At 38.0% G+C, this 19,434-nt stretch overlaps 1 protein-coding gene across 1 annotated transcript in view; it reads right to left on the bottom strand.

Moving 5' to 3' along the window:
- The window catches only part of march5 (membrane-associated ring finger (C3HC4) 5), a 78,782-nt gene that overhangs the window by 32,532 nt on the left and 26,816 nt on the right, over positions 1-19,434 (bottom strand). The window contains exons 2-3 of the mRNA XM_039770883.1: positions 10,294-10,496; positions 1,560-1,690 (exon numbers count right to left, since the gene is read on the bottom strand). Coding sequence (XP_039626817.1) covers positions 1,560-1,690; positions 10,294-10,496 — 334 coding nt within the window. The remainder of the gene's footprint in view (positions 1-1,559; positions 1,691-10,293; positions 10,497-19,434) is intronic.

Genomic DNA, 19,434 nt, shown 5'->3' with positions numbered 1-19,434 from the left:
CAACTAACAACAAGCCATGGATTACCATTGTGGAATGGCATGTAGATGATGGCTGGAATTCACATTAAATGCAGTAATTATGTTGAATTGCCATTAGTTAAAATGGAGTATAAATTGGTTCAAAAATTCAATGAATTCTATTCAAGATTTGAGAAACAAGTTTTTGCTTTGGATATTAGCAAAATAACAGACTCAGAACTGGAGCCATGAGTCAGCCCTTTTTAACAAGAAAGAAGTCAGAAACATCCATAAACAAACTAAAATAAAAAAAAGATTGGGTCCAAACAGAATAACTGGGCACCGGCGTCACTCCTGTGCAGAGCAGCTCACTCCATTATTCCAACCCCATATTTAATATATCTTTGGACAAGTGCCCTCCTTATGAAAACAGGCAAATGTTATTTCATTAGCAAAAACTACACACCCCAAAGCATTAAGTGACTTTAGACCGGTGGCCTTAAATTTTCACATCATGAAATCCTTTAGGATCTTAATTAAAAAACAACCACTACGCAAAACCCAGGCCTATCAGGATCCTTATCAATTTCCATACAGAGCGAGATGGGGGGGTTAACATTCCAAAACTTCTCAATTTACTGTATGAGAAGGATTTAAAAAAAAACAATGATGCAAGATTGCATTTTAAAGATTTCTTTCAGCTCGGGTGGATTGTGGACTTCAAAACTAACAGAACACAAAGGAGGAGTCTTAATAGCTGGTGTTCTAATAGCCTAAATATATCTATCAGTAAACCTCAAGTATGCGGTCTGTCACCTTTTTTGTTCAACTTAAATACAAATTACTGCAGGAGCTCACACAAAGACAGACATATCCTGAAATTTGCAGATGACTCTGTCATTCAGTGCATTTACATGAACACACATAATCGGATTAAGGTGAATAACCTTGTTAGGCAGTATCACACAAGTGTTTATGGGAGGCAGCTAAAGGGCTTGGGTAAGGACAGTTCTGAGACATACCGGGATGTGGCAGAGTGCACTGACTCTTTTTCTCCCTTGCCTGCAGACCATTCTCGGGAGATTCCACCTGGCTCTCCTGACGTCACTTCCGGGACCGAACTTATCGAAGGAGACCTTGCCGGCTCCGGCACCTGTGATGTCCTGTCCGGGCTCGAACCAATGGCTGAAGAACTCAATGAGCCCGAACCCTATGATCTCAGTTCCTGTTTTCCCCTTTAAAAACCTCCACCTTTTCCCTATTCCCTCAGTTCTGGACTCGGTTTTGTGCACAGCAGTGCTATCATTTAAAAGACAATTTGCAGCGAGGAGAACAAATTATACAGGTGGCTGCCCCAAACCTTGCTATGTCTCATCGTGGCTTTTGTGACTGCAGTAACATAGTTGCTTAATAATACATGTTTACATGCACAATAAATCTCCTGGAGTTCTCCTCTAGCTCCTTTAAACAGTGCAAAAAAGAGTTATGAAACAGAGTATTTCAGCCAGAAGAAGGAATAGTGTGACTGCTTAAGCATTTACAATTTTATTGACAGTGATTAAATTTAAATGTATTTTCATGACAAGAGAGGAACATATTACCTGCATCACAGTAACAGCACCATATGTCACAGCTGTCCAGTAGATAGAACCAACCATAATGCCTGCAGCAGCAAATGGACATGCTTTAGAAATCAGACGGTCTGCAAGATCCAAGACATAAACTAGAGGTCCTAGAAAAAACAAAGACATACTGAAAATGAAAAAGTGAAAAGCTTGACAAAAATTTTTCAACAATGTTTCTTTGTGGTATACAAGCATTTTAAAGTGGTCCCAGTACATTAATTTCTTCTAATCTGAGACAGCATATTACACTGTCAATCAAGTAATCAAGTAATCTTCAATATGTCCAAGAGAGTTGCTAAATTTTACAGTAATCAAGTACTTTGGCCAGCCTTATACCATAAAAGGAATTTACACAGATTTCAAACAATATTAATAATACAAGCAATGATGTAAAAAGATTTGCAAAAAAAATACATTTTTCAAATATACTGTAACATCTATACAAAAAAAAATCGATACAGTAGAATCTCGTCTACAAGCAAACATTAGCTTAAATCTATACATTACCTAGATACTTAAATCAGTTGATTCACATATTATTGAGCATCAGTAGCTTTAGATACAACATATCCATGCATAATCATGTTATTTAAGGAAATGATTAGGGCTCTGAGCATTAAATTACAGCATGGGCTGGTACATCTCCTTTCCATTTAGTAGAGAAAAACTACAAAGTGTCAGTTGACATCTAGACAGGAGAAGACGGATGTCATAAACAACACAGCACCAGGGAAATTTGATTTTTCAGCAGTATTTACAGCAAGACCACAAAAAAAACACAGCCATTAAAGAAATGTAGCACAAATAAATGTAACACAGTAGTGATCACATTTATGGTGAAACATTAGATAACACATATTACACTGAAAAACCAACATTTTTCCTACCTAATGACTGATGCAAATTACTGCTGTTTATTAATGTTACACTATGTCGTGGATGCCAGGGGTGATGACCCGGCCGGGATGCCTTGGAAGACCAGAAGTGGGAGTGCGCCCATCTGGGACCACGTGGGAGCTGCCTTCCTGGTTGCTTTGGGGGCCACGGGTACAGGGCATGGAAGCCCCACCCTGTAGAGGCCCGTGGTCACCGCCAGGAGGCGCCCCAGTGCCTTGGGGACCTGTTGCCCCAGCACTTCCGCCACACCAGGAAGTGCTGGGGGGGAAGACTTTGGGAGACACCCGGGGAGCTGCCGGGAGGACAGCCGGCACTTCTGCCACACTGGGGCGTGGCCAAGCGAGGAATGCCGGGAACACCTGGTGCTCATTTGGGGACTGTATAAAAGGGGCCGTCTCCATTCATTCAGCGCTGGAGTCAGGAGGAGGCAGGACGAAGCACAGAGGAGGTGTGGAGGCGGCCCGGAGAGAGGCATTTGTGGTCAGGACTGAGTATTTGGGGGGTGTTTGTGCACGTGACTGGGTCTGAGTGACCATTATTTGGGTCTGTGTGACCAGTTTATTTATTGTAAATAGTGAAATTAAAACGTGTGGTGGTGATTACAACATGTCCGCCTGTCTGTGTCCGGGTCGTTTCCACAACTAATTTATAAGATTAATAGAAGTTGGAATGAATGAGTATTTCAACCATTTGCTTTGTAGCCTCAGAACCTTGAATCTGTGACCTAATGGCAAAAACTGAAATTCAGAATGTAACAGGTGAGAATTGTCTTGACAAAATACTCTCTGTAACACTTTCTTATTAAACAGGTTTGTGAGATTTGACTGATAATACCTTATTTTACTGTTTTATTTTGTAATTTGATTTATTCTGTTTTTGTTTCTAACATTGAGATTTCCAAACCAGGGGCCTCATGTATAAAGCCGTGCGCAGAACTCGCACTATAACATGGCGTAAGCACAAAAGCCGAAATGTGCTTACGCACAGAAAAATCCAGATGCAGGAATCTGTGCGTATTCCAACTTCCATGTTCTTCTGCTACATAAATCCCGATCAGCGTGAAAACTAACGCTCGTGCATGCGCTTTATGTAACACCCCAACTCCTCCCAGAATTACGCCTCTTTGAATATGCAAATCAATATAAATCACCCTTAAGCTCAGCCTTCTGTGAAAAGACAATGGGAAAAGCACGGGGGAAATATAAAAATTTCAGCAAATACCAAGTGGAGGCAAAGGAAAAACATACTATTTGTTCAAATAAACCGTGGTATAATCAACAAAAGGAAGTTGATCGAGTGACATAGCGTGTTGGAGAAACTTGAAAGCTCACGTTCACAAAATCGCACAGTGCCGGAAATAAAAAAGAAGTCACATATCAAAGTCGCCGTGAAAAGCCGAGTTGTAGCCCACTGTCTGAGTGTCATATGAAAGCTTATTAGGGTACAGAGAAAAAAGGCACACAGTGGGGAAAAAGCACGAAATGTCAACTTCAATCTCGACATTTCCACTTTAATCACGTAGTTTATTTTGTCATTAAAGTAGAACATCATAAACTTCATCTTAAAATCGTTTAATTAACCAGTTTCTCAAATCACATCGTAATTAAAGTAGCACATTAAATGCTTTGTTTTGTATTTGATCTTCTATGTGCCTGTGTGTGTGAATCACTACTTGCTTCTTAAACCGCTCTCTTCCTCCAACTGGACACAGAATCCATTACATTCGTGATATTACAGCTCTCTGAATAGCTAAAATACTGAGATGTATACGTGATATCATTTTCATGATGATAGGAGTTAAAGCACGTTATTAAACATGTTTTCACTTGATGAAATAATTTATTGCAGCAGTACTCAGGGGCTCTAGGCTTGTGGTGGCACTGGGCAGAGGAAGAATCGGTGGCTCCTTCGCCCGCCAATGTCAGTAAAGTAGCTTATGTGTGGTGGATGGCCACGTCCGTTGCAGACACTGCATAGCCGCCTCGTGCTCATGACACAAGCATTTAACTTTTGCCGAAATTTGTCGCTGCGTTTTTAGCTGTGTTATTTTCAATATATATTGGCGTAGCCGTCACTGCAGTCAGTGCTTTTCTTTCCCCAAGTAACCGATCGCCACACAATCAGCTCTGTAATAGAAGTTAAGCCATCTGTAAGCTTAGCGCCGATTCTTCAAAACGCTTAAGGAACATTGAAATATCTTGTAGTACATGTTTAATTATTCTATCCTTAACGACACTCCCAGTGAAGAATATAGATTATTTAAATGAAGTTAAAGTTTTATCTGTATAATTTAATAAACATATTTTGCTGCATCTCACCTTAAAAATGATATCGTATCATATGTAAATACGCTTTATAAAGTGGCTCAGGTTGTGCGATATTATAACTGTAGTGCAAGTTTACAGTGGGGTGATTGTACTTATAAGTACAAACAGTTCTACAAGGAGCAATTGATTGAGTGCATTTAAAGTTCTTGGGATGAAACTGTTTTTGAACCGCGAGATCCGTACAGGAAAGGCTTTAAAACGTTTTGCACTGGCTGAGACAGCATGTCCATGAAGCTGTATACCGATAATTCTCTTTCCGATCAGCTGCTGCTGTGATTCACACTCAGATACAGTGATATAAATACTCCCGAGTCGTGCAGTGAGAGTAATATGGAAAAAGATGATCCGCTGTGGCAACTGCTAATGGGAGGAGCTGAAAGAAGAAGAAGAAGTGAGAGTAACAACACTAAAGCAGTTATGGTATTTGGAATACTATGGCTGTTCCCTGGACCATTATATTGTTACAAGTTAATTACAATCAGATGCGTTACACTAATAAACAATATGCGGTTAGTTTCAGTGTATTTATAAAGCTGCGTCAGGAAAATAAGGAGCAACCACACAGGAACAGTAGCACTGCTTTGACGCTGGGTGCCGCCAGTCTGCAAAACCGAGCGGAGAACTTGCGTACGACAAGGCATGAGGTACCGTGGAAAAGTGCATGGCTTTACGCCAAGTGTAGGTTTTATACATCGCAATTTGAACGTGGAAAAGTTCTTACGCAACATTTCTGTGCGTACGCACCGTTTATACATGAGGCCCCAGGCCAGCAGAACTTAGACAGACTTAACACAAGATTTATGGAAAAAAAAGTACCATAATGTTAGATTTCATACTAAAAAGACTTGGATTCCTCAAGCAGTGGAGTCCCTTTTGTCTTCTGTATTTTCATGAAAAACATCACAAGCCAGTCTATGATTGTCTCTAGGTATTTGTAATGGCCAACAATCTCCACTGCCTGGTCTTTGATAATTGTTTCTTGTGGATGAATCGGATTTCTCCTAAAATCAATTATTAGTTCCTTAGTTTTTGTAATATTTAAGTGTAGAAAAAAAAGCTCATCACATCGATAAACAAAACCAGTTACTACTGTACTATGACTGGTTTGGGTTTACAATCACTGAGCCATCAGCAAATTTTAAGGTGAACCTGTTTTCAAATTTACTGCGACACTCATTAGTGTAGAGAATGTGCAAAACAGGTGAAAAAACACAGCCCTGAGAGGATCATGTGGATGAGGAAAGCATGTCATAAAGACAACAATTTACTTGCAATCTTTGAGTCCTGTGTGTTAAAAAGTCAATCAGCCACTCTACCTGACTAAAATCCAAATTAAAAATCGTATAAGTCATTTTGCAGGAAGGTAGAGATAGATGGTATTAAAAGCTGATGAGAAGTCTACAAATAGGAGCCTGATGCGAGTCCTGATTCCCTCCAAGTGGTTGAATAACAGATGAAGCAAAATGATAATGACATCTTCAGTCCCCCTATTAGATTACTAGTCAAGTTGAAATGTTTCCCTGCAAGCTTCATCTTAAAAAACTTCAGACCAGTGGCTCTGAGTTACTGGTTATAAAATCATTTGATAAACTTTTAAATGTTTTACATTTTTTTAGCTATAGTAATTACTTGCTTTGGAACCTTCTAGTTTTCTAATGACAAACATAAAAATAAAATAAAAAATGGAGCTGAGCTGTTCAGCACAAGATTTCAAGAGCCTTCCAAGAAGACTTCATTTAATTTTAACTTTCTAAAAATGTTCTCTACATCCTTTTGAACAAAAAATCTCTCCCTTATTCAGAATCATCTGCTTGAAGCACTGGACTTGCTCAGTAAAATCAAACTCCTCAAATGATGGGATTTTAATGCCTGATCATACAGTATCAAGCTTAAATTTTCACATTTCATATATACTTTGAGAAACAAGCTCTCTCACACTGACTTCTAAACAATAAAATGTGTAATTTTTATAAGATAAACTTTAAATTAATGCTACCAAGCAGACTTGCTTTCACTTAAAAAAGAACTTCATAAAATTAAAATGTGAACAAATTATATTTATACAATTTTTTCATATACAGGACTAAATAGTACATTTTATATATATAGCACCTTTACCATGAGCAATATATACAAACCACATTTTAAAACTATAAGACAGGAAAGTCTCCTTGATTTGAACAGTAAAGTGGCAGGGTACTGGAAGCTAACTTCAGTGTTGGACAACAAAGGTAAACTGGATACACTGTTGCTACTGCAAAAGTATCGAATATCATTTGTGCCAAATTTAATAACTAAAAAGGCAGAATAAATAAAAGGAGTAATTAAATTGATACAAAACACAAAATTAGTCATCTAATGCTATGCAGTGCAAACTTCACTGTTTATTAAAATAATGCACCTATATTAAATTATTAAGCATTTAATTTCAAATTATATACAGTATATGTTTTTAACTGTTTTTAATATCACACTGTGACTTATCTAAATGGCTATTTTAATACCAGTGATATTTATTTCAGAATGCCTTTTTTTCCACGATGATTGCTGTGCACAGCTCCTAACTATATAAACAGCATGAAGAGAGAAAATACTGCTCTTCACTCTGTTCTCCAATAGGAATGCCACTTGGTTATTTGACCAATCACTTCAAAAATCATTATAAACAAAGAGCATGTTGCAATGGAAAAATTATCTGCTGAAAAATACAGGGTGAGCCAAAATGAAGTACCACATTTCTCAAGGTCATTGCACTAGGTAAAAGCAGCCTTTGATAGGTGATCCCTTGTAGTTTTCAGCTGGCAACATGCCTTGGTCCCGAGCGCACTATGCTTTAGCTGTCAAGGTGTTCTTCAAAAACAACAAATCCATCATCACTATGCAACTCGCCTTCCAAACGCACTTCAGCATTCCTTCCAGCAGTGATGTCCCAAATCAGAAAACAATTCTTTAGTGGGTGTCTAAATTTAGACAGATGGATACAACATTGAACAGAAAACCTCCAGGCTGCCCTCGGACTTTACGAATGTTTAAAACATCCAAGCTGCAAGTGCAGCAATTTTGCAATGTCCTTGACATTCAGCGCACAAACATGATTCTGCGTTAGACATTTCCAACGCGTCTTTGAGGAGGATTTTGCATGAGGGTCTTAATTTCCATCCATACAAAATGATGGTAGTGTAGGAACTCACTGAGAGGCACTGGGGGAGCTGTAGAGAGTTGTGCGCAAACATTCTACAAACCTTTCGAAATGCCATCATCTAGTGTAGTGACGAGGCACATTTCCATTTAAATGGTTGCTTAAATAAGCAAAACTTACACTACTAGGCTGAAACCAACACTCGTGAATTTATCAGAGATCCCTGCACAGTAAGCATGTTACAGTTTGGTGCAGCGTTGTAGAATTTGGCATTGTAGCACTTTTTTGAGGAGGAGGGAGCAACAGTCACTGTCACTTCAGAACGTTACACTGAAATGCTAGAGAACTTTTTGCGGCCCTAGCCGGAAAAACTGGATGTGGTGGATGCCTAGTTTCAACAGGATGGAGCATTAACTCATACAGCGCAGAGATCCATGCAAGTTTTGCGGGAGTGGCCTTCACATTTGCCTGATCTTGCTCCGTGCGATTTCTTCTTGTGGTATATACACACTAACCTCAAAACGTTGGAAGTCCTCAAGGATGCTATTCGACACGAAATCTCGGCTATTTGCCTTGAAATGGCCGAATGAGTTATGCAAGTGTTCAGAAATCTTCTTGAAGGGTATATCGCTAATGCACAGTGAAAACAATCTATTTTATATACCCTTTCTAGTGTCATAATGAAATTTATTTCATCTTGTAGCATTTTTGTAGAATATATATTTGAAATATGGTACTTATTTTTGGCTCACCAATTATAAATAATAATCTATCTCGAGTCAATACAAGATTACTTATTTATGATGGCCACAAAACAGATATACATCTAATGAAATAATCAATGATGGAAATGTTATTTTTATGTTTAACTGTGAATAACCTTCACAAATTTCTATATTACAAAGAATTTCAATCTAGTAATGTATTGTTTTTACATCTTAGAAGATACAAAAAAAAAAAAGAAAAAAGATTACTATCATTGAAAATAAATTTGTAAATAAACAGTAGCTTATTCTGGCAGAAGGCTGAATCTGTCAGCACCTAGAGAAAAAGAAAGCAAATCTAAGCTGTACATACATACGATACATGAAGTCTTATACACAACTCCTCAAACACATCTATCTTAATTTATAAAACAACAAAACCTGCCAATGCCAAAGGCAACTATCAGATATGTGAAGCCTTTAAAAAAAGTACAAATCCAGTTGCGGATGTAAAGATATACACATACTACAGACATTACATCTACACCAGGTGAAAAGAAACTTAAGGAGAAAAAACATTTTTTTATGCCCAAGTGATAGTAATTTCACTTGGTGAAAAATGTGCATTATATTCAATATTATGTGTTGCAGTTTATTTACAAGTTAAAGCTTCATTCACCCAGTATTTTTTTTTGGATTGTTCTAATCTTAAAAGTTGAGGAAGCTCAATTTTCTCTTTTTTCTTCACAGGATGCACAAACAAAACAATTTTGCTTTGAAAGTACTGGCATGTGGGGACAAAAAGTAAAAACTCAAATCTCAGATATTTTTGGGCTCATAATAAAACAAAGCATGTGAGTAAGACTTATTGGCAATTCTGAATTGGCTTAAGTTAGCAGAACTCATCCATCCGGGGTTGCTTCTGGACTTCTTTCCAATCTTTTTCCCAATGCTGCCAAAGTAGTCTCCTGCCTTTCATGACATTCAATTGGATTAAGCAGATGGATGAATGTTATATTATAATGTTATAATCTAACTGTCATGTTTAAGTCCTTGATATGCTAAAAGAGTGGGTCATCTGTGGTTCTTTTAATTTGCTATACAAAATGCAAAATACTAAATACAGCTACAACTAATGAATGGACTGCCAATTGACCTAGACAGCATGTCTTTGGTGATGTAGAGGGCAAAAACTGAAGTACTCATAGGAAATCCCATGCAGACATAGAACAAACAAACAAACTGTACACATTTAAAACCAAGAACACTGGATTCTTGAGGTGGCAGCACTTACCCTGTTTCAAAAACTACATGTATTTATTCCATCACTTACTAAATTTTTATGCAAAATTTTAAAATGAAATTTTTCACAGATGTGATCCAATGTTTTAATAATATTACAGAAAATATAACATGGAGCATAAAATAACAGTATTTTACAGCTAAATGCAGAATTAATCATTTCAATATGAATTTGAGGTCTTTAAGTAAAATCTAACACACCCCTGGAATAAAAAAAAAAAACCAAAAAAAAACAAAAAAACCTCATTTAGCAGTAATACTAGCTTTGACACCAAATTAAAACCTTAGAACCCCAACCCAAGTAGACACATGAATATTATTAACAAGAAAAAGTCTCTTACCTAGTTTTGGGAATACTATTAAGTATTCAGCATTACACTGAGGGCATGCCACCCGAGCCGTACTGTTGCCTCTCTGTTTTTCATCTACCCATCTTTGCAAACAGGCTTGGTGTACCCATTTTGTAGATCCTCTGCATTTACATGGTCTAACCCATTCAGCTGTACGGTCATCTTCATCAGTTGCAAAACAAACCCAACAACTCCTGGAAAAAAATAAAAAGAAAAAATTCCTTTGAAAGTTTACAATTCACAAAATAATCTAAGACACAGAATGAAGTACATTAATATATTAGTCACAGATGAAAACAATTAACTTGCTACTTCTGTTTCGCCATGTCTACCCTAAGCATATAAAGACTGATGTCTGAACAGTGGAGGTAGAAAAAATATTCAGCAAAGCCTAGGTGACACAGTGGTTGCTGCTCCTACTTCATAGGTCAAGAGTGAGGGGTCTGAAACCCTTTCTAGGTAATGTGTTGAGTATTTTTCTTCTAAAAAACCTGGTTATTCTCTTGCATCCTTTAACAATTTTACATTGGCCTGGTAGAAGCATGAATGTTTATGCGACTATTTGATGGCAGCAAGAAGTGGTGGAGATACACTCCAGCCCAAAGCACCCTGAACCTGAACTAAACAGGCTTAAAACAAATGAAAAAATTAAACAAACAAATATAAAAAATTCCAAAGGGTGACCCTACAACAACCTAAATAAGAAGGTGGCATGGCTCTACCTAATTTTCAATTCTATTACTGAACGGCAAACATACAAGCTATAAAAACCTGAACACTGAAACAAATAGATGAACACACACTAGCTTGATCAGCAATAGAAATTAAATCCTGCAGTACCTCTTTATATTCCTTGCTTTGTACACCAGTAAATACAAATTATCGTCATTATACTAACAATCCAATTGTAACCAACATGTAACCAACGTAGGAAGCACTTCAACTTAGATATTTTATCTATTCCAACTACAGAGGGATCACACTCCTCAGCCTCCCTGGAAAAGTCTATTCGGGGGTTCTGGAGAGGAGGGTCCGTCGGATAGTCGAACCTTGGATTCAGGAGGAACAGTGTGGTTTTCGTCCTGGTCGCGGAACAGTGGACCAGCTCTAAACCCTTAGCAAAAACCCAACCAGTTTACATGTGTTTTGTGGACTTGGAAAAGGCGTTCAACCGTTTCCCTCGGGGAATCCTGTGGGGGGGGTGCTCCGGGAATATGAGGTACCGGACCCCCTGATAAGAGCTGTTCGGTCCCTGTAAAACTGGTGTCAGAGCTTGGTCCGCATTGCCGGCAGTAAGTCGAGCCCGTTTCCAGTGAGAGTTGGACTCCGTCAGGGCTGCCCTTTGTCACCGATTCTGTTCATAACTTTTATGGACAGAACTTCTAGGCGCAGCCAGGGTGTTGAAGGAGTCCGGTTTGGTGGACTCAGGATTGGGTCACTGCTTTTTGCAGATGATGTTGTCCTGTTTGCTTCATCAGGCCGTGATCTTCAGCTCTCTCTGGATAGGTTTGCAGCTGAGTGTGAAGCTGCTGGGATGAGAATCAGCACCTCCAAATCCGAGACCATGGTCCTCAGCCGGAAAAGGGTTGAGTGCCCTCTCAGGGTTGGGAGAGAGATCCTGCCCCAAGTGGAGGAGTTCAAGTATCTCTGGGTCTTGTTCACGAGTGAGGGAAGAATGGACCGTGAGATCGGCAGGCAGATCGGTGCGGCATCTGCAGTGATGCGGGCTCTGCATCGGTCTGTCGTGGTGAAAAAAGAGCTGATTCGTAAGGCAAAGCTCTCAATTTACCAGATGATCTATGTTCCTACCCTCACCTATGGTCATGAGCTATGGGTAGTGAACGAAAGAACGAGATCGCGAATACAACCGGCTGAAATGAGTTTCCCCCGCAGGGTGTCTGGGCTTTCCCTTAAAGATAGGGTGAGAAGCTCAGTCATCCGGGAGGGGCTCAGAGTAGAGCCGCTACTCCTCCGCATCGAGAGGAGTCAGATGAGGTGGCTCGGGCATCTGATCAGGATGCCTCCTGGACGCCTCCCTGGTGAGGTGTTCCGGGCACGTTCAACCGGGAGGAGGCCCCGGGGAAGACACAGGACACGCTGGTGGGACTATGTCTCCCGACTGGCCTGGGAATGCCTTGGGATTCTCCTGGAAGAGCTTTTTTCATCGAGTTAAGATTTAATTAATCTAAGATATGCGACTTGTGCAGCAATCATCAATACCTGAGAAGGAAATGAGGAAAACGTGCTGGTGTCCTCACATGATAAACAGAAATCAAGCAACTCCACATACTGCTAATTAGTCTGCCACTGATAAATGTCTCAAATAAGAACTACTGAATCCACTTTTCAATCAGGGACTGATTATCCTGATTGTTCTTTACTATGTTTAAAAGGTTTGCATGTGCCATGCACTCTACTGGGCATGTCAGGTTTTTTTGTTGCTATTAGCTGACAGATCTGCTAATCACTTTCTAAAACTCAGTTTGAATTTGAGGTATCTGGGCTAATATGAATGAGCAATTGTGCTCTAAAAACAGGCAATCTTTGCAAAAGGTGAAATCCCCCCTACCCCCCTCTCATCTTACTCCTTCCTCCCTGGTGCGCTGTGAATCCCCTATCTCAATGAAACAAAGATGGTTGCCCCCATGAAGTCCCAAACCCGTCAAAGCAATGTGAGGAGGGATTGTGGAGGTTGCATGTGATCATGAAGTCTACAAAACACTTATTATACAATGTAAGGCACTGTAGGTTTTCAGTGCTCACCTGCATAAACAGGGGCACTACTACTCAGTGTACTCATAAGTGTGCTCATATACTTCAGGCTCTGCTTCAGAATGTACATTGGTACATCAAGGCTCATATGCAGCCCAACAAAAGTGCACAATGACCTCACAGAAAATCATGTTGACATGCTAGTTAGTCTTTCTTACAAAATATTTAGTTACATAGTCATTGTAGATTATTTACACAAATATGCAATGTGCACTGTTCGCATTTATGCAAAACCTTTAAGTGTGTTAGTGGTCTGTTTGTATGTTGCTTTTCTGAACAACTATCATTAACTAAAGATTTTAATACTTACTCAATTAACATTTAATGACATTTGTAACGTTTCGTTATACTAACTCAATAACAGTTTTTGTTTTCATCAATGTCATCAACTGGTGACTGAATTTTAAACTTCTCTACTTTTTATTTATTGCCGAACTTTACTCTTACCTTCTACATAAAATTGAACTACATGAAGTATTTGACTTTGACGACTAAAATTTCTATTTTTTTTCATCAATGTTAAGATTTTAATTCATACAAAACTTCATTTATTTAAATACTTTTTATTGAGTTAAATTATATACTGTATTGGGTATCAAAAATGGTATTGAACTAGAATACTTTTCTTGGTATCACAAAGATCATGACAACCGCACTGTATATACTGTACTTACAGACACACACACAGACATTTTTACAGGAGAGTTTAAGTGACCCTGCACCAGAATAAGTAATACTGGTAAATTAAAATATGAAATATGCCACTGATACACAGGCCATGTTTCAAGCTTGTCTCCTCTCAAGATATCACTCAATCAATTAAATCTGTCTTAAACTATGTATAACTAATAACTGTACTTCTGCACAAAATTTTACTAATACACATTATTTATGTCTTCTCAAATTGCACATTCCTGTCTCAATTTACTGTAAATACATTTTTTTTAAATCCACGTTGTTTTGATCCAACTGTGCGCTGAATATAAAATGTGCTACTCTACTGTTTTATTATACAGGCAGCAAATAAAGATTTATATATAAAGAACCAGTTACAAGTTACTTGCATTTCTGCACATAACTGTTTTGTCTTGCTGACCTATATGTAATATTGCATATGTTCAAAGATGCTTTAGTGCCATCTTGAGTTTACATCATAAAGCAATTAGTATATTTACTGTTTACTGCATACTAAGAACCAAAACATAGAAGTGTAAACACTGGTTCACATTGCATTTTGTTATACTGATAATTGGGCATAAGCCTGTTTAACACTTAACAGCTGAAGGACCTATGACATAATCATTTCAGATCACTGAAGAACTGCAGAATTCACATCAAATGACGTATATCGTAAGCCCATGTAACTTGATGACAGCTGGCCTAGAAAACTGATGAAGCATAATTAGTGATTTTTTTTGTAGAGTCTAAGAATAACTTGTAGAAGAAACAGTAACAGGTAATTTTCACATGATTGCACTTAACTAGATAGAAAACTAGTATCTTTAATTGGATATTTATTTGTTGTGCTTAACTCTTTGTGAACAAAATCAACCATTACATGAGGGGAAATCAAAGCATAATTTCCTTCTGCATTTTGTTCAATAATATCCAAAAGTATTACATATTTCTGAATGTGTTACTTTTAAAAATATACTAAGTGTAATTTCTGGAAAAAACACTACAGTTATAGTCATGGCTATAATCTAACTGGCATTGTTTTGAACCACCCCTCTTGTTGTGTAGACAACGTTCTCACAAAGCATCAGTACAATAATTGGTACAGTATGTGACAAAATTAAAACATTTGATTCAGATGACCTTGCATGGCCAATGCAACCCCTTGAAACAGACCTATTTAGGCCTCAGAAACACATATCTGTAACCAACACAGACTTTTGGTTTTTCAGATAACTATATAGGCTTTATGAAAAAGCAACAGACAGAAAGGTAACTCTAAAGGGTTTGAACAGTAGACCTCTCAAGTCCAAAAAATCATTTTGGATTTCACTTTCAGAGCACTCTAATGAGGGAATGTGCAAATAATTTTAAAAATATTTTTCATTTACTCTACTTTGTCCCTTCTTTCTCAAAACACAAACTTTACTTTTCTTATGCAAATCTTTCATGTTTATTTTCCATCCTGAACGTAGGTGGAGTGCGCGATGTGTCAATAATGGTAATCATTGAGTTTTCAATCGGTAAGTTATCAAAAATGTCAATTTTTTTTTTTCATATCAAATGACAGTGTCCTATCTCACGTTGCTGAACAAAGAATATGATTCTCCATGGCCAAAAGTCTAACTGGTACTCAAGAATACCACTGTTACATTCCTACAGAAGATGGCAAACTCAAAGTCAGCCTGGTGTCTGGTGAAGACAGTCAATTGACTGTCCGAATATTCACCACTGAAGCTGCAGCGGAGATCCTGCCTTTTCACAATCACACTGATGGATCAGACGAGTCCCTCACATTAGACCAGTGTCCTATTTGAGGCTATGTTGGGTGCATGTATAATGAAAAATGTTGGATTGGTGCGATTTGTGGCAAAAGTGAAGCAGAATCAGACATCCTGATACGTTTCATGAATCCAAACTATACTACACAGTCTTTCCATTGCCCACCTAGAGAAGATATTTGTTAGGTGCCATTACAGTATGTCATTGCTCTGCTTACTACACCTGCAATGGTCAGTTGGTAACAGTACCATCTTGATCTCAAAGACAAAGATGCGCTACACTCTGCACTTCAATTGAAACAGAAATGAAATGGGTCACATTCTTGTTGCTGCAATGACAAGATGTTAGCATTTCATCATAACTAGTGATATATTTAATGATAAATCAAGCAGCTGCTATTCATGTGTTGCGCTTAATATGCCTTTGGTGATTTATTTTTTTCCCCATTAATCCTATACCCAAGTTAGTGATGAAGAACTTGATGATTATCATTATTGACAGTGAGTTTAATCCATGTTTAAAATGAAAAATAAAAATGAAAGATTCACATAAAAGTAAGACTTGTTTTTTGAAAAACAAGGGACCATCTAGGAAATAGGAACATAATTTTTAAAATGTGTGGACATTTCTACAGTGCATTAAGCTGGTCTGAAAATTAGCCCCAAATGATTTTTTCACATTTGAGAGGTCTGCTGGTCAAATCCTGATGAGGTTTCTTGTTTATTTTAAACCCTCTGAAAAGCTCTGTGTAGGTATCTCAACATGGGAAAAAAATTCAGCAGACTGTATCAATTAGAAGTATGCTTTCTGAAAGCCAAAACATGACAAAGCCAAAGAATCTTTTTTTTTTCTTTTTCCATTTTTGAAGGTCTGCTATTACCAAGTGGTGTCGTCTGGACCAAACATTTTGATTTTGTTATGTACTATACCTATAATGGTACCAGTATGCAAAATTATATGGAAAATGTATCATGATTACATTTTTGGTCATATCACTCATAGTTTTAATTAATTTGTTGAGAACTATAATGAAAGATTTATTGTGTTTTTTTTTAATCTGACCCATTTCTTTATATATTAGTATGTTATGGTTAACCCCACTAGGATCAAATGACACTAAACAACACACCTCTAAGGATCACTGTGGCACATACATCCTAGCAATACTCTAAGGAGGATATTCCCTGGGTGCATACAAAAGGAAGTGCATCCAGCAGAGATCTCCTGGAGAAGACCCAGGAGGCAAGGCCAGGAAACACTAGAAGAACAAAAGATATTATTCTGTTAAAAGAGCGTGTGGGATACCCCAGAAGTAGGGATGTCAAAAGAACCAATGTTCTGGTACCAAGCTGATGCCAAAATTCCAAAAATATAATGGTAATAGCTTTTTTACAGTATTTGGCACTGCACTTATTTGTGACTGAAAGCAGACAAATTACTTCTGAAGGTACAATAGCACATCATAAAAAAACTGAGTAAAAACTGCATATAAAAATGGCTCACCGTGGTGATGATACAGTACTGCAACAATACATAATGAAAAGAAAAACAGCACAAGTTATGTATGGAAATGTGCTGTGTTTGAGGCAGGAGAATTTCAATGCACAATTATGGAAATTGGACTTACTATTAAATAAATAAATAAATAAATAAAATAAAAAGGCTAAAAAACATACACACATAGGCTTTAATTATTGCCACTTTTCATGGTGGCAACTCAGAAACAGATTAGCACATGTTTTGAGAACGATGATGTGACGGATCAGATATTAGTTGTAATTTTTAGTGTCACAGATTTACAAGAGATGCTGAAATCATGACAAGATCAATTGCTTTTTAATACAGTGTTCTAAACAGTCCAAATAAAGGAAAGGATGCCTTGCATTCATTCTTTCATTGTAATAAGCATGTCTACAGATGTCTGTCTGAGCATCCATTCATTTTCCAACCAGCATATATAGCTCAAGGTCATGGGGAAAACCTCACACACATACAGGACTGTGGGATGTGGAAGAAAATTGAGGATTGACAATGCTAACAACAGCTGAAGTAAGTACAAACTGAGGCAAGATTCAAAGAAAGTAGCAATTTGGCTTGTCTACAATGGTGAAGAAATGAGCTTGTTGCGTAGAGACCCCACCACTTGCATTCAACTGTATCAGGCTGTGTTCTGCAACTGAGAATGCAAGATCATACGCTGCATTTCAGCACTCCTCCCCTGCTTTCAGGAGGTCTGGAAAAGGCATAAGGTGCCAGCGTCTGACCAGATAGACACTATCCCCTGGCGCAAATAATAACGAAGTTGCTGTTACAATGAATTGCACAGGCCATATAAAACAATGGTGTTCAGCTTTTTCCAAAATGTCCCCCTGTCAAGTTTTCTTTAATAAATCCCAATGTTTATGTGGAAAGTTGCATTTACACATTTCAAGCCACTTTTTATTTGTACGCAAGCTTTACAAGCGAGTCCCCAGAAGTCTGTGAAATTAGACATTTGAATTATTTGACTCATATGATCAGTATTATTCTTTAGTAAGTTTTTAACCAACTAATGATGCAGATATTAATCTTACAACAGCAATTATGAACCTAAGATTATGACTGCTCTGACAAACCAAATTTTAAAAGCATGTTTTTAGAAAAATAGCTTTAAAGATTATCTTTACTTGAAAACATGCAGAATTATCTTGGAATTCACTGATTCAACAGAACACATATAATAACAACATTTCAAGCTTTACTTTTAATGTTGAGGCACTATTTTTCAGTTAATAAGGAGAAAATGTTAAGAATATAAATTTAAAATTTGTACATGGTAAGATAAATTGGGTAGTCCTTGATGGTCTCATCTATACTAATAAAAGGCAAAGCCCTCACTCACTCACTCACTCACTTATCACTAATTCTCCAACTTCCCGTGTGGGTGGAAGGCTGAAATTTGGCAGGTTCATTCCTTACAGCTTCCTTACAAAAGTTGGGCAGGTTTTATATCGAAATTCTACGCGTAATGGTCATAACTGGAAGCAGTTTTTCTCCATTTACTGTAATGGAGATGAGCTTCAACTCTGTGGGGCGGAGTTTCGTGTGACATCATCACGCCTCCCACGTAATCACGCAGTACATAGAAAACCAGGAAGACCTCAAAAAAGCGCTCAAGAAAACATGCATTATATAATTGAGAAGGCAGCGAAACAATAAGAAGCGAGCGAGTGACATATACAACCATATTCATGAGTTCTGCTACTTCGGAAACAAAGCACGATGTAAACCTACACTTTAAATTAAGTTCATAGACAGGCTGCCACTGGCATTTGTAATTTAGTGCCTGCCCATATAAGGCCGTCCGTCAGCGGCAATCCAATAGCAAACTGCCACGGGTAAATATTCACGGGTGAAGGACTGTGCTTATGGAGAGGAAGATGAGATGGTCAGGGTGGTGTTTGACACAAACTCAGCGAAACTGCGAGAGAAAGTTTTAAGTGCCAGGACTAAGGTAACATTAAATAAAGCTATGGACATAGCACGAGATGGCACCAGCACAGCTAGGAACCTTCGATGCAAGTACACCGAGTGGCTCACGTGAACTGACGCAGTGCACAGAACCGAATTACACAATTGAAAAGGCAGCAAAAAATATGAAGCGTCTGATAAGCATATTCATAAATGCAGCTACTGTGGAAACAAAGCACACGGTGGAAAAAGTCAATGTCCCGCTAAAGACAGTGTAAAAAACCTGTGCATGCAGTGTGTCAGGTCTCAGATAAAGAAGAAGACGAGCTGTTTATTGATGCAGTAAGAAACGAATCGATGAATGAAACCTGTCATCTTTACAACGATTGACAAACACGGAATGTAACTTGAACACAACACATCCTACAAATACGAACCTGATTGAAAGAAATA

Source organism: Polypterus senegalus, chromosome 1 (genome assembly GCF_016835505.1).
Source record: "Polypterus senegalus isolate Bchr_013 chromosome 1, ASM1683550v1, whole genome shotgun sequence".
Taxonomy (NCBI): Eukaryota; Metazoa; Chordata; class Cladistia; order Polypteriformes; family Polypteridae; genus Polypterus; species Polypterus senegalus.
The sequence above is the reverse complement of the archived record's forward strand: the minus strand, read 5'-3'. Positions and strand labels throughout refer to the sequence as shown.